At 45.8% G+C, this 22,964-nt stretch overlaps 1 protein-coding gene across 1 annotated transcript in view; it reads right to left on the reverse strand.

The window, feature by feature from the left end:
• Positions 1 to 2,197: 2,197 nt before the first annotated feature.
• The window catches only part of CDH4 (cadherin 4), a 426,117-nt gene continuing 405,350 nt past the window's right edge, over positions 2,198 to 22,964 (reverse strand). Inside the window, exons 10-16 of the mRNA XM_082065460.1 lie at positions 19,187 to 19,440; positions 15,770 to 15,912; positions 12,205 to 12,438; positions 10,929 to 11,162; positions 6,813 to 6,952; positions 4,690 to 4,854; positions 2,198 to 2,950 (exon numbers count right to left, since the gene is read on the reverse strand). Coding sequence (XP_081921586.1) covers positions 2,744 to 2,950; positions 4,690 to 4,854; positions 6,813 to 6,952; positions 10,929 to 11,162; positions 12,205 to 12,438; positions 15,770 to 15,912; positions 19,187 to 19,440 — 1,377 coding nt within the window. The 3' untranslated portion in view covers positions 2,198 to 2,743. The remainder of the gene's footprint in view (positions 2,951 to 4,689; positions 4,855 to 6,812; positions 6,953 to 10,928; positions 11,163 to 12,204; positions 12,439 to 15,769; positions 15,913 to 19,186; positions 19,441 to 22,964) is intronic.

Below are 22,964 nucleotides of genomic sequence, written 5' to 3' on the forward strand. Positions count from 1 at the left end.
TCCGCACAGGCATCCCGGCAGCTGCACGGAGCTGGCGGCAGCAGCAGCAACCCCAGGGATGGAGAAGCATCAGCATTGCCCCGGCCCTCGAGCCGCGTCCTTCTCCTGTGTCGGTGAGGAGGTTTCAGTGACGGACACAAAACACTGAGAGGTCACCAGCGAGAAACACTAAGTGCATTTTTATTATTTTCTATTTCTGCTGTGGCTGCTGTGGCTGGGCAGCTTCTGTGGAGGTGCAAAGCCCAGATGGTGAAATACTCCAGCCCGTGGCTTTTCCGAAAGAAAAGGGGAAGAATCGAGACTGCCAGTGGGTAGAAAGCAGCCCGCGCCAGGCGGCTGGAGGACCAGGTTTGCTGAGGGCGGGCAGGAGGAGGTGGATGGTACGTGGCAGAAGCAAATTAAGACCTTCATAGCGCTCACATGAGACCACCGAGCCCCAGCCACAGAACAGGAATTTGGGAAGGCGCTGGGTGCCGGCAGTTTGCCAGGCACTGAGCTTCATCCCGGCCGAGGCGCGTGGAGCAACGTCCACGCTGCTGCCATGGGAGCCGTACCCCTCCCGCCGCCCCAGCCACCACCTCCTGGTTTCCTCAAAAAACTCGGTGTGTTTGCTCTCCGAGCAGTGAAAGGACAAACCGACCCATCGACTGACCAACCGACCAGGCCAAAAAAGAAAGATCGCATCCTTGGTAGTTAGTAACGTAGCGGTAACGTTGGGGTCCCCTCGGGCAGACTTTTACCACATTCCACTTCATACAAGACACATTTCAAATGCTCGTTAATTTACAGAAATTGCATTTTATAGAAAATATGATACAATGGAATATAAAATGCACCAGGAGCATTTTTCAAAAATCTGTAGAGACGATCTTGCAGCCTAGTTTACCCTCTGAGACGGCGTCCACTCATCGCCGCAAGCTCTTGTCCTCGCATTCTCCCGCTCTCTCCCCCCACCCCCTTTAACTCTCAGCATTCAACTTGAGAATTAATCGAGATATCAAAAAAAAAAAAAGCGCGATTATCCCCTGGATAATCACCCGCCAATACTGTGCACATTTCTTGGATTCAAATGAAAATATATCTAAGCACTTTTACAAGTTTTAGCGAACCCACTGCAAAATCGTCTGCAGAATATAAAACACAGGTAATCCAAGATTTCATAGCACATTAATTAAGTGGCTCATAATCCATTAAATGTGGTTTATATTACACATCCATGCAGTCTAAATCATTTTACAAACATTAGACATAAACCCACTAGTCCAAATCAGTAAAGGAAAAATGTAATAAAAAAAGCTAATAACTATTTGTTATTGGTTAAACTGACCCTACATATAAACTAGGTAGTATGCTACCATTTATAATACTGATGTTGAATTACGCCTGGATGCTGCAAAACCTCTTGCTTACTTGGCAATGCTTGAGCATATTAACCACAAGATACTTAACAGGCCCTCGTTGCACTTCTCCAAAAGAAAATAAACATTTACTACAGATAGCAGCACCTACCCATCGAAGAGAAAGGACACACATTAGCTGAGTTACACGATGTTGTTGAGCTTTGGCTACTAATGCTCCGAGGCATTAATATTGTACTAGACTAACTTCATACTTACGGATGGCAAAAGTGCTGATTAACAATTCCTGCCCTTCGCACGGCCCCGGCCTCGAGCGGAGCCGCTACACAAACCCCGTCCTTACGCGAGGAAAACCATCGGCTTTCGTGCTGGTGGGTGTCCTGGGGGCCGTGGGACACCCCGCACCCCAGCTGGTGTCTCCATCCCTCCGGAGGTCCTGGGAGCCCAACCACGCCGAGAGCGTAAAAACAAACAAATGGGCCTTTGGTCATTTCACCATTTACTTTTGCAGGGTTTAGGTAAGGGCTGTTGGAGACTTCTGCGGCAATAACCAAAGGCTTTATCGATGCTATAGTTCTATGCAGCTACATTGAGTGCGACCAGGTGACAGCAGAGCCCCCAGTCGGTATTTTGCATCTGATAACACTGAATTATATACAACTTGACGACTAGTTCACCACCTGCTGAGGCTTAAAGATGGCTGTTAAGATTTTGACTCAAAACATTACCCACCCCCCCCAACATTTTCCACCCCAGAATGAGTCACCCCCTTAAAAAAAAACAAACAAACAAACAAAAAAAAAAGGCAAAAAAAGAAACAATCTCCACAGTTCCTTTTTGTTAACTCCTTCCCAGCTAGAACTGGCTTAGGGTCACAGGGAGTGCTGCCCAGGATGGTTGTATGTTTGTTTTCATCACTCCTGAGATTGAAGGGAATCTGATACATGCACCAAAAGGCACTTTCAAATATATATATATATATATTTTAAAAACAGTGCTTCTGTTCTAAGAAATTCAAGTTAAGACAGAGTGCCTTTCACTCTCTTTAGTCATAAAGCAGATAAACGAGCAATATCCCAGCTGACATTAAAAAACCAAAACAACGAAAAAAAACCAACCTGCAGCAGAGACAAGTGTTCATGCGAGACAGCTCAGTATTCTAAAAAAAAATAGAAAGGAAAAAAAGGGAGAAAGAAAACCTCCTATATCACCACTAAAAATAACAATACAGTCAGCAGGGGATATATTAAAAAAGCTGCCACATCTGTACAGTTCTTGCTTCTGCATCGGCTCTTTTTGTTAATGTTGTTGTTGTTGTCTGTGGGCTTTGTTTTTTATTTATTTTTTCTTCTTTTTTTTTTTTTTCTTAATAATGTGAGGTCAGTTTAATCTTCCTCGCCTCCCCCGTACATGTCCGCCAGTTTCTTGAACCTGGGTCCCCAGTCGTTCAGGTAGTCGTAGTCCTGGTCCCCGGAGCTGGAGGAGTTGAGGGAGCTGACGGAGCCGGCGGTGGAGCCGCTGCCCTCGTAGTCGAACACCAGTAAGGAATCGTAGGGGGGGGCTGTGGGGTCGTTGTCTGCCGCACGTAGGCCCTTGGAGGGGGCAAACACACCATGTTAATACCCACTGTGGGGTGTGATGGCGATGGTGCTAAGGAAGGGTGAGCGTCTGGGACGCTCGGGATTCCCGCAGCAAAGCGAGAAGAGGATGGTGAAAAGCTAAATGAGGATGGGGACAAAATGAGGGGCCTGGAGCTTCCCTGTGTCCAGTTGCCGGAATCATAGAAGCACAGACCTGTTTCAGTTGGAAGAGACCCTCAGGATCACTGAGTCCAACCATAACCTCACTCTAGCACTAAACCACGTCCCTAAGAACCTCATCTAAACACTTTTTAAACCCCTCCAGGGATGGCGACTCCACCACTGCCCTGGGCAGCCTGTTCCAATGCCCGACAGACCTTTCCAGGAAGAATTTTTTCCTAATATCCAGTAACTCCCACCATCTCTGTAAAGAGCTGATGGAGCAGGAGCTATTTCCAAGGATTCAGCACTGGATCTGGAGAGGTCTCCATTCTGGTCAGTGTGTCCTTTTGGAGGTTGCCTGCTAAGATTTCCAGCTTGGCCAATGAAAGAACAAACAGCACCCTCTCCTACTATAGCCATTATTTTATTTTTGACTCCTTTAGGGAAAAAGAAAAAATCAGTCCTAGCAAAATTCTGCAATTAGGAGAGACGTGGGGTGTGAAATCCCGGGCAGAGGGCTGGGAAGCATCGCTGCTGTGGGCAGCAGCGTAGGCGGGTCATGGAAATGGCCTCAGGATATGAAGAGAAAAAATTGCTTTCTGCAGCCCAGTGTCAGGAAAAGCCTAGTGGAATAGACCTGCAATAAAGCAAAACGTTCTGCATTCACACCTTCAAAAACCCCAGTCTCAGTGTGGGGAGACAGGGCAGGTTTTATCGCTGCGAACAGCAGCTGGAGCATGTGTAACAGCAGCTCCTCACGTGTGGATGTGTGTACACGTGTGTGAAGGATGGGCAGGGACAAAAGAAGAAGAAATGTTAATGATGGAAATGAGACAAAGCACAGCAGGAAATGGATGCAATAATAGAATTAAATGGCTATAACATTTATTCTTCTTAGGAAATGGATGGCGTGTTTTGTCTTGGAGGAAATAATGTATTGATTGGTTTGTAACCACTCAATCACTCAAAACTAAAAATGAGATAAGAAGTACTAAATGGAAAGTTATTTGTACAAGCAGATAAAGCAGCTGTAATCTAACATAAAATAAAGCAAGCCTCTCTGATCTGAGTTGAATCTCTGTGTTCTGCAAACTCTTTGAGGTTTAAGACAAAATAGAGCTTACTAGGAAGGCACAGACTGGTGAAGTAATTACAAGTCCAGGAGCCACAAACGGCACCTTTGGCTTTAGGCAACCCAGGCAGCTGCTGTGCCACCACCTCTGCACTGGGACAATGGTCCTTTGTCCCTGTCCAATCGTTTTACTGACAGCAACTGCAATGTTCATAGTAATAAAAGGGAGAGCGAGATCAGATTATACTGCCTGGGATGCCGAAAAGCATGGTGTCTGCGATATCCACAGAAATCCTGGGCTTTTTGTTTCCATTTTGGCTCTTTCCAGACTTGGTGCTTTTATTAGGCCGAGTCCTGTGTCCTTCGCTCACGTCAACCGTTCCCCTGCCTCGCATCAGACTTTTTGTGCGAGTAATAGCATCCCTTGGTCCGTGCGGGCAGGGGAATGTTGCACAGCTGATATTAGCTGGCTGCTCAGGCTTTTAAGATGTGACACACGACACTCTACAGAACATACCTCATTAATAAAGTCACCAATATCTCCGGGGTGTGGGATTACTGGTCTTATAGGGTACTGCGGTTCAGCACCAATAGGTCTCTCATCCACCCTTCTGACTCCAGGTGTCTTGTTCAGCACGTGATCCATGGTCTCCGGCTGCTGGAGCTGACTTAAATCGTAATCCTGGGACAAATGGAAAGACACAGACTGAAACCAAGAGCTTTTCATGCTGATCATCTACTCACCCAATGTACAAACAAGCTGAGAGGTCTAATCCTATTTCAGCTGAAATTCAATGGCAAATCTTATCCCTGGCTATGCAGCACCTCTATCTACCTAAATTACAGATGAACCTGACCTCTGAGTAGCTCATACAATTAACCTCCTAAGAGAGTATCTTAAAACAGAAGTTAAATCAAATATTTAAATACTTTCTGAATATTTTACACAGTGTCTAAATCTTTGGGATAAAAAAATTTGCTTCAGTTTGGCTGTGCATAGGTATGTGCATAAGTTTTTGATGAAATACATAATATTATGTGAAGACACCGTGTTGGTAGACATATTATTGCAATTACATTTGTACAGAAATAAAAACATTAAAATGGGTATTGCATTTATGCATGTAGGCCTTTCAAAGTAATTATGTTCTTTCTGCTTGTAAAAAATCCCAACAGAATAGGTTTCTATCAAGGAATGAGAACCAGGTAATATTTCATTAAAAATGTATTCATGTAGGTAATGGTGTTTTGCTGCTCTTCCTTTGCTGTTATTTTTAACGAATCCTTTCTAAAATATTTAAGCCTACAGTGTAGTTGCCTGAAACCAGACACTTCAGCTAGTTGGAATGCTTACAACAGTACTTTGTTCTACCGCTAGAACTATTCTTGTGCTCAGACGGGGATGACTGAATCTCCAGGAGCAATATTTATAAATAACTTGTCAGTGACAAGAAAAAAGAAATGCTAATTGCAAGGACTTCTTTTCTGTCGAGTAAGAATTTCACAAGTTTTGGGTGAAGTCCCTGTCTCAGCTCCCCCGCGGTGGCTCTTGCCAGGCTCAGGCCTTTGGGTGCCACCGGGACCTCCCCGGCAGGAGATGCTGCTGTGGTTGTCTCTCCTCAAGCTCCAGTCCCAACCATGGACCGCAGGACTCCCCGAACCCAGCCACACACACAGCAGCCTCTGCAACAGCCCCAGGAACCATGCTGTCCCTTTCAGCAAGCAAGATAAAAGCCATTACACGGTGCAGAGTCACATAATTTGCGTGAACATCATACTGGGGAGTGTCACGGGCTCTTTAGTTGTGTTAGGTAGGAATAGAAAACCGTCGACTTAAACATGAGAGACAAATCTTTGCTATTTTAGCTGAGGAAATGCATCCATAGCAAAGGGACAGCACATCTCAGGAGTGCAGGCCAGGGATGTTTTCATGTGACATCAGCATTGGTGTCTGGAAGAAGAAGCCACCACGGAAAAGCTGACGCATTCGGGCAGGCTGTGGCTGAGGGCTCTGTCACCAGCAAAGCTTTGCCATATACACTTTACTGTGAAACAGAAAATCCCCAAATGTATTTAGACACTTCTCAAAAACCACACGCAGAAATTAAGAGAAATGAAAGGCACATTAGAAACAATTAAATAAATGCAGAGAAAGCCCCCAGAAGCTCGAGGCTCAAGCAAGGCAGGTGCCTGCAGCCACAGGGCTGGGGGAGGTTCATAGCTCCCAGCTGGTTCTACCAAGATCTCTGATGGAAAACAGTAAAATATGCAATTTTAATGACCAAAATAGCAGAAATATTGTTTGAACCTGCGTGTCAGAAGGTTTATAGTTGGTTTATAGAAGGTTGGTTTATAGTCCCTCCCCAGGAAGCTAGCCAAGGGGGCAGCAAAAGCCACATAGCACCAGCCTCCCTGCACCGTCCTGTTTGCACAGGAGAGTGTCCTAGGGACATGCTGGACCTAAGCTGGCTCCCACCAATGTCCACACCATGCTGGAAAAGCCAATAAAGCTGCCTGGGCATAAACAAGGGCGAACACAACCCTTCACAAGCACTTAAGTGAAAATAATGTAGTTTCTGCCTTTTTGAGAGTATAGACTGCACAGCTGCTCCTTGGCCATGACCTGCTGGGTCTTCTCACCTGGTCTTCCTCTCCACCTCCTTCTTCATCGTACTTCAGAATATTGTCCCTGACGTCGTCCTCGGGGTCTATCAGGAGCTGCTTGGTATGGCGCTCCTTCTCCCGGCGTTTCATCCACACCACGAACAGCAGAACCATGGCTGTAAGGGAGAAGAAGCGGGGTGAGCCGGGATCTCACACGGTGGTGGCAGGTCCTTACACCTCACCCGCCCTCTTCTGCTACAGAGAACCTCATCGGCTGCTGGGAAGAGGAATAAAACTCTATCCTATTGCATGTTCTAATTTATAAGGGAGAGATCAGTGAGAGCTCTAGCTACTGTGACAGGTCTCCACTACAAACATTTCTTTAAGATCCATCACGAATGCTGACTGAGCTGATGTTTATCAGAAGTCAAGCACACAATCAAAGGAAAAGCAAACAGAAAGTGTGAAAACTGACGCTTTCTGAAAATATTTGATCTAAATCCTGAATTTCCAGGACTAGATTTCAACCTTGATTTTATTCAGGGGCATAAAATAAAGGCAGAGGAAAGCGAGCTGCAGAGGTGCTGAGAAGAGAACAGGTACCAATGACCAGCACCTTTGCACAAGTGGATGTTCGACCAGCGTGACACCGTGATGCCCGTTCATGTCACAAGCCCTGGCCATTGTTTTGCTGTCTGCAGTATGTCCTTCGAGACTGGTTTGGGGAGGGTGGGTAATGCTGGGTCATGCAGTCCAATTTGGTCTTGCTTATACTCTTTTTTTAGCGAGGGCGGCTTTCCAGACTTCCATGATCACGTTAGCCAGGACATTAGCATATGCATTTGGCCATCAACTTGCAAAGCAGATCTAAGATCATCTGAATCCCTTTCAGAGGGCAGGGCTGTCTTTGCAGAACAAGGAAAATCAAATCTGGTCACATACAAGCCAACCTCCTCAAGCAGCAACATTTACATGCCAGGCCCTGGTTAACCTCTCTCAGGACAGTAACAGAGAGAGATGAACAGTTCTTGAAACATGAGAACTTTTTCCTATTTAAGGAACTTTACCCAAAGGGAACACTGGCTCCCTGCTCCACAAGCTCCTTCTTCAAAGGGCCACCCATGTCCCAGAAGCTGGGTGCTCCCTGGGACTTCCTGCATGGAAGTTGCTCTGGGTACTTAAGTCTCTACTAACATAAGGCAACATCTTGTCTTCTTCAAGAACCTCTTAATAAGTCAGTTTTCATTGTCATACTCAGTAGCTGCAAATAATGCCATCAAAGATGAAATTAAGTCTGAGAAGCTGATGCAGTTACACCTCCCCGTGTCTGCTTTCCCTCCATTCTCCACCCAAGCCACATGTGAAGCTGTGATAGTGGTGATCTGCAGAAGGGAGAGATGGATGGACAGTGGTGGTGGGAATGTGTGGCCCAAGCTCATTTCACTTTGGTCAAACCCTGACCATACCAAGACAATGCAGTTGACACAACCGAACCCTGGCAGGCTGTAAGATCGCAAACCCTCTTTGCGTTTTTTAGCTGTATAAGGAGAACAAGCAACTGCTGTTCCTCACCGTCTCATATTTGCAAGGTTTTCTTTCCCTTTGCATCTTCATAGAGCCTTGGTGACATTTCACAAAAGATGGAGAAAAGGCCAGACCCTGGGGATACGGGCTGGTGGCCCAGTCTGCAGCCCCACTGTGTGAGGAGGTGGTCAGGAGGATCCCAATTTTCCTCCCAGCACCAAAGTGTTTATACCCAACAAGAATCAGTGAAGTGAGCAGAAGACGACAGGACAGCTAATTACTGCCATTGTGTGCCAACTGGCTGCCATCCCTGTCTGCCAGCTCACAGAATTGTTTTCAGATAGTTCAGCATTTCTTTAATGCTTATCCTAGATCTATTCAAGAGGTAAAAAAGAAAAGGAAAGAAAATGTAACTCTTATCTGCAATATAAAACCACAGCTATTTAGCAGACCATTGAAGTCCTTTTCTCGTTGTTCCTTTTCAAGTCTCTCACAACAAGATACCTGCCTAGTCCACAAAGACAATATTATAATGGTTATCAGGTTTTATACTTTTCTCTTTTTTTTTTTTAAATGCTACTTTTTCATGCACTTGTGGAAAAAACTGTGCCATTAACGCCTTTACAGCTACCTTGGAAAAAAAAAAGACCTTCAAAGTGTCAATAGCAGATGCAGTGCACTCTCCTTCCTTTTATTCACTCTGCAGAATGGGAAGTGCTATTACTGCTGTTAGACCCATTTTCACTCTGCATGTAGTTTTCCTTGAAATCTATTGTCTTCACCCTTCACGATTTTTTATTGCATTGCTCTTCTACATGTGTTATTCGTGCAGCTAATACATCAGGTATCAGGAAGAAGAAAAAAACCTTTGAGTGAAGGTAAAGCCAGAAACTTCCTTCACCTGAGCAACCTCAGATCTGTCCCCTTGCTGCTTCTTCCTTTTAAAGCCATCAGACTTTGACCGGCTGACTCTAAAATGGACAAGCAGCACAAAAAATCCTGCATTTGCCTTTTTCCAGGCTATTGTGCAAAGGTCATGATATAAAATAGATAGAAAGGCGGCAAAACACTGGAAGGATGTAACTGGAAAGCTGCTCATCGCAAATTACATTTTTCATCATCGATACAGTGCTTTGCAGCTCTTGAAGATAAAAAAAAAGTCAATTAGAATTACAATGAATGTAAAAATAAGCTTTTGTAATAAAACCCATAATTTAAAATGGGATAATGTATCTGAAAATGAAGAGAGGAATCTCTTAAATCAAATGTCCTTCAGCTGAAGCTAATTTCAGTCAATAGGATTTTCAACTGTTTGAATCATATTTTAGCACTGGATTTATAGGAGGGCAGCAAAAAGAAGTCCCGTGTTTTATCACTTCTGTGGCCCCCCAGCAGCAGCACATCTGCACACCCAGCACACCAACTGCGGTGGGACTGACACCACGTCTTCTCCTGGGTGTGCAACTGTGGGGCGTTCACAACAAATGCCCTTGCTGAAGGGAGCAGCCAAAAACATTTTGCTGCTGGGACCGCACACCCCATGAAGGACAGAAACTGTGGATGGCGGCTGCGCACAGGGATGCTTCCAGCAGCTCAGATGGGATGGATGAGGAGCGAGGACACAAACACCCGGTTTTCTTGCTCGCTCCCCAGACCAATATGGAAAATCAATTATACAACCATATATTCTCATTGCTGGCCCAGGAGGGTGGATATTTGCCCAGAGATGACCCATTCTCTTAATGTACCATATCATATCCGCATTAGGTGACATTTGTAGCATACGTCGCTCTGTCTGCTCTCTGTTTAAACACATTGGGGGTAAATATTAAATGTGATTTAGCACCATAACTCCCATTAGCTTTAATGGGAGTCCCATGGTTTCATCCTGTGTTTCTTGATGAATATTTACCTCGTTCATTTCGGCGCTCATTTTTATCTATTCCTACTGTGCCAACTCCTGCTTGAAGTTATAATGATATCATTTTTATTTTTAAGTGTATGCACACATAGTTATTGGTAATGCTCATGAAAGGCTGGGACTAACAGTGTGGCTGGGCAAAAGGGATGGCTCTTCCTCAGCAAAGGGATGGCCAGCCCTGCTCTGTGATGCACCCCAGTGCTCCTGACAAACTGGGGATCTGTCCCCTAAAAGCACTCACAATCCACCACAACTGTCCAGCCAGTGTCATTTTACAAGCAATGGGAATAGTTACCATTCTTCTTTTCCTATGAACAACGCACTGGCTTTGCCAGGGACTAGCCAGACTCTCACGACCAGTGCAACTGGTACTGGGAATCAGTATATCCACAGCCAGCCAGGGACCTGAGAGCTATGGGGAGTCTGCCACAGGATTTTGGACAAGACCTTCAACTTTTACCTGCAAATTGTGGAGAATCATCTTGCACTCACTACCTACAAGCCATTGTCAGGTGTAGTGATGTTTGTGAAGCTACTGGAAGTCTTAGAAAGAAAAAGTCCAATGCATGAACCACCCCCACAGCTCAAAGCTGCCCTTTGCATGGAGCTTGCACGGCTCTTGAAAAATACCACATATAGAAATGGGACGACAGGGAACAGGATGGGAAACACAGCACTCCTTGCAGAGTCACCTCCATCATACTTACTTAGCAAAATAATGATGCAGATCAGGATGGCGATGATGGCGCCGGTGCCGAGGCCCGCGGCGGCCACCGCCCCGATGGTGGTGCAGTCCCCGTTCTCATCACACGGACACACCTTCACCTTGATGACGGATGTGTTGTACAAGGGGGGGTTTCCCGAGTCCGTCACGATGATCGGCACGTCGTACACACCGGCTTCCAGGTACATGATTCGTAAACTGAGCTGGGCATAATCGCCTAGAGAGACCAAGACACAGAGGTGATGGGCAGCCTGGTAGAGCCTTGCAGCCCCACTTGTCTGGGCCAGACTCCTCTGAGCCATCTGCTGAGTCCTGAAGAAAAGGCTGCCAACAACACACCTGGGCAGGACAGCTTCAGACTTCTGCTCTAACAATTTGCTCAACAACCAGCCTGTGTTTCGCAAATTACTCTGTGTTTTCACTGCTGCACTAACCTACCCTGATGCCGTTTGCAAATCCAGTTGCGTGCGTTTAAAACGGCAAGAAATGCAAATATTAAAGTATGGATGATGCTCCCTGGGTCTGTGCAGGCTCCCTGCTTGCCCTCCCAAATCTGCTTTTTTGGGAAACCCATCACCCATCGGTGACATGCTCAGCCAGGTAATCCCTCTTGTGTTCCCTCCCATGGTGGTACAAGAGCCCCAAGGGCAGAAGCCACTGCCCCTGGCCAAGGGTACCAGACCTCAGCAAGGGGACCAGCTTTGAAGCCAAAACCAGCCCTCAGGCCCCATGGTATTTTCCAGCCTCTGCTGAAACTACCAGTAAGAGGAGCAATTAGGGCCATTTGTGGCTGCATGCTGCAATACAAAAATCCTTCATATACTGGTAATCTTCACACTTACCTAGCCCTCCTGGTTCCATGGTAAATTAAAAGGCTGCCTTTATGCAATTATGGTCAGAGAAATGAACATTGATCCTGATTGTGGCTTATGACAATTACACTGGAACATAAGGAAGACTGATAATAGCTTTTTTCCCCTTGGCCATTATGGATGATTTATACTCTGTTCACTACTGATAACTGTTCATAATTATGAACTGCATTAAAAAAAGCCAAGTGCCAAGGCTCTTAGAGTTATGCTGCAGGTCTGATACAAATCATTTCTGATTAACTATCTTGTCTATAATGTCAGCCATAATGTGCTTTAAAAAATAAAAATCAGATAAAAAAGTGGGAAAGTTTGGAAGTTTGAAACCGCACGTGGCCTCATTAGCGAATCAAGGGTCCAAATGTCCTCAGGATTGCCTGCCCCATTTACCATTCAGCCGCGTTATGGTCCAGTTCTTCCTCACCGCAGATGGCACACTTGGCAGCTCGAAGACAAAGGGCCCAACGTTTGGATCGATGTCAGCATCCGCGGCTGTTATGTTGATGACATTCAGGTTGGGCTTTTCACAGATCTGTGCCTCCTTTGGCAGGAGCTCGGGAGCGTTATCGTTGATGTCGATTAGATAGATCTGCAGCGTGCCAGTGCCGCTGGCGGGGGGGATACCTGAACGGGAGAGGCAGAGCCGAACACGGACCCATGACCATCACTCCAGAAGCAGAGGGAACTACAACACTGTGGACCAGCCCCTTCTCTGCCTTCTAATTTCAATAAACCAGGATATTCACCCTCCCTCCTTGGACCTTATTAGGGACACACTGCACTTTCATGGTCCCTGGCTTTAAGAGGGATTATTAAAACTTCCCCAAGCCTCCTGATGTTGCTGTTTTTCGCTCCTGCAGGACACGGAGGTTGATTTCTGCAGTTTTGTAGCCTACAGCAATGTCCTTAGTCAAACTCTAAAAATACAAGGAGGTGATGCCAAGCTGCTGGTGCAAATTTTGGTAATGGCTGTTTCGAAGAGGAAAAACCATTAGAAAGACAGCTGACAAGAGGAAAATAGGGCCTGGAGGGGGAAAAAGAGTAAGTAATCTGTTGGTCAGCATTTACAGTAGCACTTGCTAGCCAATTTTTAGATTTGCAGAGTATTAAACTGCTTCAAAGAAAGCCCAACTCTCCAGCCCATCCCACAGTCAGCCCCAGCTTTAGTGGTGGAAGGTCCTTGCTCAAAGCCTACAATATGAGCCAATCATCACCAAACACAGTGGGTGATGCTACTTGCCCATCGCAGCAGCAATATGTCCCAATATACTGTTCTTGATCCTCTTTACAATTGTCCCAACCAGCAGGGATGTTGTGTTCCTCCAGCCCTTTATTGATGAAGCGCCACATTTATGTGAGTAAGAACCACTTACACAAAGTAATAGCTGCCCTGGCAAGAAAGACCAGCCTTCCTAGAAATGGTGCAGTATTTTTAATTTCTCTCCCCACACATACGCCTGGCAGCTCCGTGCTGGCCTGCCCGCCGCCTCCCTTCTCAGGCAGCCTTGCTTCAGCAATTCTTTTTTAAGTTTGTATTTTCTGTCCTCCCAGTGCTCGATATAAAGCTACAACAAACCAGTTCCCCACTAGGCTCTCAAACATTTATTCTGCTTCCACAGGCTTTCCTTCCTACATTCCCTTCTCATTTCTACTCATTTTCTCAAGGGAGCCTTGAAAATTCTGAAGGAGCCATGAAAATCCTTCTTTCATGGTTCCTACATGAGCTCTTCAATCACTGATCTCATCCTTTCATCTAGTAAGCGGGGGGCAGGTCTCCCTCTAAAACAATGTCTTTGATCAGCCTTGAAAGTTTCTGGAGAGACAGAGAGACCATCAGAAGATACTGGGGCTGAACGTGAGAACTGACTTTCGGGACCCAAGCAAAGTGATTTCACTGTTTCCACATTACCCAGAATATTTTCTGGGATGAACACAAGGCCCACACTCTAACCTTTGAGATAGACTGAACGCAAACTACCAGTCCTGAGAGGCACGACCAGGCTAAAAATATGTTCTTTTTTAGGATTCCCTCTTTTCCCCCTTATGTTGCAGCCAAGACTTTTCTTACAGTGAATATCTCTGCACTGTAGCCCAAAGATAGAAAGAGAGCATGTCCAAGGAGTATTTGGCTAAACCACTTCTTTATAATATACTGAAAACAGCTGAAAGAACTTCGAGGAAACAAGATGCTGCTGCTTCTTCAAGAAAGAAAAATTCCCACCAAAGCTGCTGACCCAAAGCCTTCTTTGATAAATACGTGACACCGGACAACCTGGAACTTGGGAGAAATGTGAAAAGTCTGTTAGCCTAGATGAAACTTTAGCTGTTATCCTAAGCACTCCAGACAGAATTTTAAATAAGATGTTGCTTTATGTGCATTTTAATGGCTGCAACATACCAGTGACAGATTAATTTTTCAGAATAAAGAGATTTATCTAAGTCCTCACTTCGTGAGCTGCTGAATGATGGATGTGGAGATGCTGATGTACTGCAGCATCAGCACCGAAGTCAAGGAAAGGGGTTAACTCCAAATCACGTTGTACTAAGTGCCTGGGATTTGCAAGGTCAGATGGTGAGGATTAGTTTGATGGGTTCAAGCTCTACCACTACCTTTATGAATAGCCTCGGCCAGCTCATTTGACCTGTTTTGCCCTGTGGCTCTTGCAGATGAACGCTGTTAGACCCCTTTGAGACTATTTTGGATTTCACTGCCCTGGATGCCTTCACAGAAGGGAAGCTTCGGATGGGGCTATGGGATCACAGGAGTCCTACAGGGGCAAAATTTGCTTCTTGGCCCTGTTACTCAGCATTGAAACTTTTCCATGGGTTTGCCTCGCCCTTGTTACATGGGGTGCAATGACTGAGGCCTGAAACTCCAAAGAAAACAAGTTTTCATCAGCCCTGTGAGCACCATCGTATCTGCTCATAAGGGACATGGCACCCTTCAGCCCGAGGGATGACAAGGGACAAAGTAAAACTGTCCTGAAAGCACCTACAGAGTATGAGCAATGTACCTGGGTGGTCACAGCTAAGCCTAGACTGAATTGTGCGGCTGAAGCATGGCTCTGGTTTGATGTGAGCGCCCTGCAGGGTGGCAGAGGGGGAGGAAGGTGCTCTCCTTGCCCAGGGAAGCTACTGAGGCCTCCACAGAGCCTCTTCCAACCAGAGGAACTGATGAACGAAATAACAGCATGGCCACCTTTAGGAATGGTTAGCAAAAAAGTCATCAACTCCTCCTAAGTAGAATTAGGGAGATAAATCCAGGGCAGCAGCGATGGACTGACTGGCTTTGAGCAATGCCAGTGTGGAGGTTCACGGAGCGATTTTGACCAAAAGCGCTGTGCGATCTTTAACAAGGAGAGAAGAGGAAGTCTGAACAGGACTCCTCTGTGAGAAGGTCCGTACTGGCCTCAGCAACTTTGATAATCCAGAGGCTGTCACAATGGCTGCACATTTCAGAAATGGTAGCGGACAGAGAGAGCCTCACTCTGATGACAGACAAACAGACACACACCTCTCACGGAAGCCACAGCAGTTCAATGGATTGCCTTATTTCTAACACCCTCCTGCTGTCCCCTACAATTATTTCTGGTGTCCTGACAGAAGGATTCCTGAATGCTCTGATCGGTGCCTTTGGGACGATTACCAGGATCGGTGTGTTTGGCAGCCCCTGGAGAGCACATCCCTTTGATATTTTTTTAAGTTCAGGCTACACCGCTACACTGAACTCCCCAAATCGATTTTCCATTTGCCCTCCCTTTCCCTTAATAACACTCTCCGTATACTGTGCACATTTAATTTACTCCAGCAATTTCCCGTCCCACTTTCACATTTTTGACCATAAAAACCTGGGAAAAAGATAACTTATACTGACAACTCTGTCAGGGCATCATTTCTCTTAATGCATCACATTAGAGCCTTATTGAAGCATGAACAATGTGAAGCCTGGGCTCACCGTTGTCAGCCGCCAAGAATGTGGCCTCGTAGACATTATTCTTAATGTAGTCTGACTCTCGATCAAGGACAGCAGCAGTAGTGATCTGACCATTTGTGGCATTAATGTTCAGCCAGTTTGCAGGATCTGACAGCTTAGAGTATCTACAGAGAAAGGAAATAAATACATGGCAGTCTTTTCACTGACATATCCTTAATTTCGCTTGAAATAAGGTTTTTCTGGACTCCTGACCCATGATTTAAAGGACCTTTGGATAACTGGTTTTGTTGACAAACAAATCGCTAATTGAGTATCGGGTTTCTGACCTCTACAATTACTCAATTTTTCTATTTCTTTTTAAAGGTTGTTCTTTCCTGTAAGTGCCACTTACACGCCAGCTTCCTGCTGCTGGGGGTGGACACAGCCTGAGGTTTCTGCAGCCCAGGAGAAATGGGGTCTGTGATGATCACTGCATTCCTATGCCTGAATTAGAGGGCGGATTCCTGCTCTCTACTTCTCTTAATGTTGCCCTTCCTAAAATAGCGCTTCCCTTAAAGCCAGGGATATTCCAGTTTTCACTAATAAACAACACTTTGGGAAATACCACACTAGAAGAGTGGAAGTTTTCACACCAGTCTTTTGTATTACAATTGTATCTTGAGCGGCAATTGCCCTGGGGATACGACGCTGGGTCCAGCCCTGGACAGACCCAACGGCAGACTTGCTTCCCAAGCACTCAGTCAAGTTCATGTTCAAGGCTCTTCATGTCCTACCCGGTCAGCTACCAACAGTGTTTTTTTGGGCAAATGTTTTCCGTGTTCTCCAGATCAACATGTTCTCTTTACCTTTCTCACTCGTTTTCTTGGTTTTAAGTTATTTGTTGCTTTTGATTTCTGCTTCTCAGTTTTGTACCCTTTGAGTTGAGATGGATCATTATTACCTAAAATGGAAGCTAATGAATGGCCAAACAATAAATTACTGAAATAAGCAATCAAAAGCTGAGCTTATTTAATGAGTGACTCAGACCTTTAGATAGTTTTATATAATTTTTTTTTTGTAGCTAGATAGGCAGGCAGGAGAACTTCTGGCTTCTGGTGAATATCCCTTTGCAGAAATGGGCTGTTTGAAGCTGAAGCTCAAAGTGAAAGTTGAGCTGTGTCAATCCATGTGAGCGGGAAAGCAACACACAGCTGCACAAGCTCCTGCCAAAGGAAAGAATTACATTTCATGGAGCTAGACTCTTTGGGATGTTTTCACTTTTTAATATCACTGCTGAGAGTCTCCTGCCCTTTCTCTGCTAAATGGCCAGGGATCCAGTTTCAAAGCTGGCTTTGTGAATGTGTCTGTGGCTAATGAGGATAACCTGAGGTGTGACACTGGCCATGCCAAGCTGTGCTTTATTGGAGATGCTCCTGCTTCCTTATCTTCTATTTGTAAAAACTCTATTTCATCAAAGTCTATTTAGAGAGAGACTGAGAACTGCATGCAAGGCTCTAGCAGCTGGATCATCTCTCTGCAAAGCGTTTACCATGGATCTGTAGGCTTAGCTTTTTGGGTATCTTTTTTCCTAACTCATCAATGCCAACTGTGAAGGAAAAAACAAAATATCCTTTGCACAGCTCACAAAGACAGGTCCCCAACAACGTCCCAGTGCTTCTTGCAAAGCCTTGGCCTGGGGCTGTCCTGATTAAAAGGGGGTAAGAGAGATTGTAATTGGGTTTGGAAACAAAGTGCTGGTGGATAAACAAAATGTGTGCCCTGGGAGCCCTAAGGAAAAACAACGTAAGTAACTGGCCGTTCATATCCACAGAAAGTCTTACAAGACCCTGTCTGTGCACAGGACGGCTCAGCAGAGATGGTTCTTCACCTAGAAATGGCAGATGCTCGTCTGGATTACAGATCATCCACCTCCGGGTTAGACAGAGTATTCAATCAGAAATGAGCTGTGCTCTCCTGTGAAAACCAGCCTTGGTACAGACGTCAGGGAAATAAAGACCCTTCAAAGGCCAATATTTCAAAAAGAATATAAGAAAAACTGGCTTGTTAGTTAGGACGGTCTCTCTCCTCCAAAGTCACAATACCTGTCTAAAGACAACAAGACGAGGCAGTGAATAAACTATCATTTTCTAGACCAGACAGCTCTGTGCCAGGTGAAATATTTCCAACTCCTCCTGACGTGAAATGTCACAACTGATGTAAGTTTAAGTGGCCTTGGCTGCGGTCACATTGTATACTGAGGTTTTGCAAAAAACACTGTGGTTCTGACAAACTGGGAGTAAAAAAGAAACAAACTTCACTGGGTTTAGAAGCATCCAAGAGCAGGATATCCATTTCCAGCTGCATAGATGGAGGCTGAAAAACTTGTGAAAGGTGTCACAAGGACTCTCATTTTCACACGCAGTTTTCTGCCAATGTATTTCCTGGTGGGAAGGTGTGCGAGCCAGGGTTCTGGACCGTGGATTCAGTCCCCAGTCTGCCCAGGGGGACAGAACACAGTGAGGAAAACCCTCCTGGTCACAGCTTGGACTAAACTTGATTTTGAACTGCTTAGAGCAAACACCTGACTTATAGAAGGGTAAGATTTTGCCAGATGAATTGCATTCACAGGGAAAGCAGCTAGCGAGGAGGTTATGTTTGGCAGTTGGTCTGAAGGGAAAGGGAAGGTCAGAACAAATCTCACTGCAGAGCAGGGAAGGGCTGCTGGGTGCTTTATACAGACCAGATAGGTGCTTTATACAGACCAGACAGTCAGATAAAGTGGGAATGGCTGTTTGACTGCCCGGGCAATATTTAATAATATTTAATTATATGCCATCTCAAAAGCCTGTTCGGCAGCTGTTTGTTACAAGCGAGCTTTGCTCGGAACAGGCTGACAGCTCCTCTCACCAGGCTGAACCTAAATCCAAGACAAGACATGACTAAGATCCCAGTAATTGCCTTTGGAAATCTAGCCCTTTCTGTGCCTCGGTTTCCCCAGTAAAGCAGAGAAAACAAAGCTGCCTTTGCTAAACCGCTGTGTTTATAAAGTGCATGAACAACACAGGTGAAAGCATCTCTTGACAAGGTAGAGACAAAACACAGAGTACAATGCAGCCCTGACCTCTCTTTTGTAATGACACGGGGACCCCTTGCTATCAACTGCTGGCACCTGCAGCTGCGAACTGTCCCCCTGCAAGCCTGGAAAGTGGGAGCCAAGTCTGTCTGTCCCCTCAGCGCAGCCACTCAGTCTGGCTTACCTGGAGCTGGGAAGATGGCGAGTTTGCGAGCCTGCAGGATAATCTGCAAACACTGGACTGAAGGTGCCAGTCCCTGCCAAGCATTTTACTTGTATCACATCAGTTGGTTTATGAATTAGCTTTCAGCTGCTTTCCTCCCCCAATTTCTGCAGCTGAAATCCCCCGCCCGTACCCGAGCCCGCTCGGCTGCCTGGTCTCCCACCTTACTGCCTGCTGCATGAAGCGATCGGGATCCACCGCTGAAAACGTTGTCAGGACTGTCCCCGTCGGCACCCCTTCCTCCAGCCTGATTAACTTGTGGTTCGTTGGGAAATACGGTGCTTCGTTAACATCTGTGACTGAAATGGTGACTCCTGCTGTCGACTGGAAGGACATTTGGATGCCACTGGCCAGGGGAGCTTGGTTTGATACCATCACTGTCAGCATGAAAGCTCTGTTCATCTCATAATCGACTGCCTAAAACAAACAAGCAAGCAAGTACAGAGCCAAGCAGAGAATACATTTTACCTTCTGGCTGAAAGCTGCAAGATTTAGGAGGCAGATGATATCAAAGTCATTGCCTCATCCCGCTTCCCCCTGACCTCAGTTCTTTCGAAGGTGTAAATCCAGACCAGCTTCAATCCAGTGCAGGATTTGGCCTCTCAGTATTTGGAGGGTCAAATAGTTTGAAAACGCCCACAAAGTAAAAATTGCAAACGGCAGAGCGGAATTGCCCTGTGTTTTGTTCCAGTGCTAAGTGGTTTACAAAAAAAGAAGCTGCCTGTGTTAGCTGAGCACTGAATGAACAAATCCACCAAGGGCTGCTCTAATGCAACAGGCGGAGCCTGTTAGGAAGGACCGGACAGGTACTTAACAGTGTTAATAGCATTTAAAGCTGCTGACTAAGTAGCTAGGGCAGTCTATGTGGACTCATCAGCCTGAAGTGCTCTTCATTTTTCCTCTTAAGTGAATTTACAAGCAAAGGCGAAGCTGCAAGGAACAACGCCTGGTCCTGCTTGTTGTTCCAGTGGGACATCTTGTCCTCTCCAAGATGCCCCATGATCTCCTGAGGCTGCCCACACGCTCCCATGGATGCATTACACTGTTGGGGGCCACAGATCTCTTCTCAACAGGCACAAAAAGATGACGTGTCTTAGGAGCCAGAAGGAGTGAAAAGCCTTTGCTGGCACAACTGACTGAACTGCAGTATAATAATAATTTCTAAGCCATCCCACTAATTATTATGAGGGAAGTCGCTAATCATCTGCCAGAGAGGCTTGAGTTATGCAGGATCACACCTCTGCCTGTTAAAAAACGCTTTGCCATAATTTATAAATTTAGAAGCGTAACCATTCTCCCTAATACCTTCTCAGCGCTGAGTCTGCAAAGCGTTCGCTCAAGGTGTAAAATGCCACAGTTACATTGACTTCGATAGAGCTGCACTGATTTACATCAGCAAGATCTGGCTTCCACGTTCTGCTTAAAACCCAGTATTGTCAGGAGAGAAATCAAATCACAGGAGGCTACATGAGAGAAACAAATTTCAGGGGCAAAAGGTAAAACAGTGGAATCTCTATTCGATTGAAGTGCAAATGTTCTTATTGCTAAACGGTTTCCTGACAGGCAGGGCCAACATTTAATAAATAGAAGGAAGCATAAAGATTCCCAGTACACCCATCAGCACTGACTCACGGACTTGTACCGCATTCAGAAAAGACGCCTGGTAAAAGTTCCCATTTAAACACTATTCAAGGCCCTGAAACAATTTGACTAATGCATTTCCTCAATTTCTTTTCACACTCCTCTAATTTATATTCCTCCAGTCTTTTTTTCTTTAATTTTTCTGACCTGTTTGCTAACCTTGCCCACAGCCAGCCTGCACCTCCCTCCCGCAGGGGTTCGGATGGAGCTGGGGGGCTGATCTGGGCAGCTCCAGGGTTCCCTGCCCGATGATGCACAGGACACACTGACCACACACATGCGTGCTGGGATGTGGCCTGATGCAAGGGAGGGTATTCCCCCCCAAAAACATCCCATAGAGCTGTTCACTCAGCTTCTTCCCCTCCCTTCTGCGAGCGACAAAACCGAGGCTGCAGGGAGCCTGGCTGGACTGGGATGACCCAGTAACACTCATCGCACAGACTGTCCCGGAGGCATCTGTGCCACGTGCTGGCATGTGGTGACACAGCGGCCACTGTGCTCCAGTCTGCACGAGAGAGCCGATCTGCCTCCTCCCTCTGTGCTCATCTGAGTTCCATTTCATGTGTTTTGTTGAAAAAAAATCAAGAGCCTGTCTCTTCATGGCAGTGTTTGTGCTGTTGTCCCTGGTGGGACATAAGCCCCTTGCAGCCAGACACTTTCCAGCCCTCAGCAGAACTTCTTTCACATCGTAATAAGCAATTTCTACCAGGACAGTTCATACTTCTTTCTGCTCCTTAAAACTGCCTCCCTCTGAGGATAATGGTGCACAGAGCACACCGTGTTCTTCACCCTGCACTAACCCCTTCCATCTCCACGCATCTCACCGAAAATGGTGCACACTGATCAGGCCAAAAGCAGGAGCAACAGCACATTCAGGAAAAGAAGGTGCTGGACTGTCACCTACTTTTTAATTTAATGTCCAAGAACCATGTGAAATGAAATTAAAAAGTAGCACCTTTGCAGAGACACCTTGCTGGATGTTCAGTGTCTGATTTGGCACAAATGACCCTGCCGTGTGCCATCCTTTTCTCAAAGTACTTCTAACTGAAGTGAACAAATTTGTCCTATGTTATTATTGAGGCAAATAATAACTGAAGCTTCGGAAGCATCTCCATTATAAATTCACAGCTCTGATCCATGCAGAGTTTATAATAACATTTTTCTTAGCTGGCTGCCACAGGGCAGCCACTGCTGCTCTTGGAGATTGTCTCCAGACTCTGTGGTGTCTCATCTGAGTGGGAAGTTTCTCTCTCCCCTTGATCAAGGATTTCTTTGAAGATTAGGGTCTTGCAGAGTTATGGAAATAGTTTGGAAAGGCATGAGCAGAAAAAGGAAATGTTAAATTTTTGGTGATTACACTGGAACCGCAGATGGGGTTTTGCTGAGAGTGGCTGCAAAATAGCTCCCATGAGCACTATCTGAACTCCAAAGGGCTTCTTGATTTGGGAGCATTTCTGGCCCCCGAACCGCTGGTGAAGGGATGGGATTCTTCACAGAATGTCCTTCCCTGCACCGTTTCTGTGACTGATGTAGCCCAGACACAAACGCCTCTGCTTGCAGCACTGGGAAGTTATGTATAAGTGGCTTCAAAGAGCCACATGAAAATCCAGCCATGTAGGATCTGTAAATAAAAGGTTCATTACTTGGCTTAATTGTTTACCTGTGTTTTCAGTCTACAGCAGGGATCAAACCAGCAAGAGACTGCTCCAACACCACAAAGAACAAGACCTGACCGGCCACCCAGTTTGACGTGCAGACATTCCCCCAACCTTTAAGCATATTCAGTTATTAACAGAGAACAAAATATTTCAAAGAAGGTGGTGAAATCCTAAGAGTCTTCCCTTCTTCACCATGAAAATTTAATCACAAGCAATTTCACTTATTCTCCTTGCTGAAAATACACCAAAAAGCCTCCCGGCTTGATAAGGGTAAGAAACTCCGGGTGCTCAGGAGGATCAGGTGAGGTTATATTGTGAAGACATTCAACACAATTTCAAGCTTTGAGCTCAGCTTGGCAAGACAGGATTTTCATGTGGGTCTTTGCATTGTGATCACTGTGGGTTACACAGCAGTAGAAAGTCAACACCAGCATCAACAGCGTCTTGACAAATCTTCCCTGCTTTTTGCCTGCAAGTTCTGAATCAGGGATGGTTCATTATGCTGAAGTCCTGCTGTACCAGTGACGATCATGTAAATCCCCTGGTGTTCACTTTGATGTGTCTTTAAACTACAGTTGTGACACTTTATTAGATTAAAAATAAGGGGTCCTCCCCTGCTCTTAGTGAAAACGTTGGCATTCC

Source organism: Streptopelia decaocto, assembly GCF_964273445.1.
Source record: "Streptopelia decaocto genome assembly, chromosome: 14".
NCBI classification, from domain to species: domain Eukaryota; kingdom Metazoa; phylum Chordata; class Aves; order Columbiformes; family Columbidae; genus Streptopelia; species Streptopelia decaocto.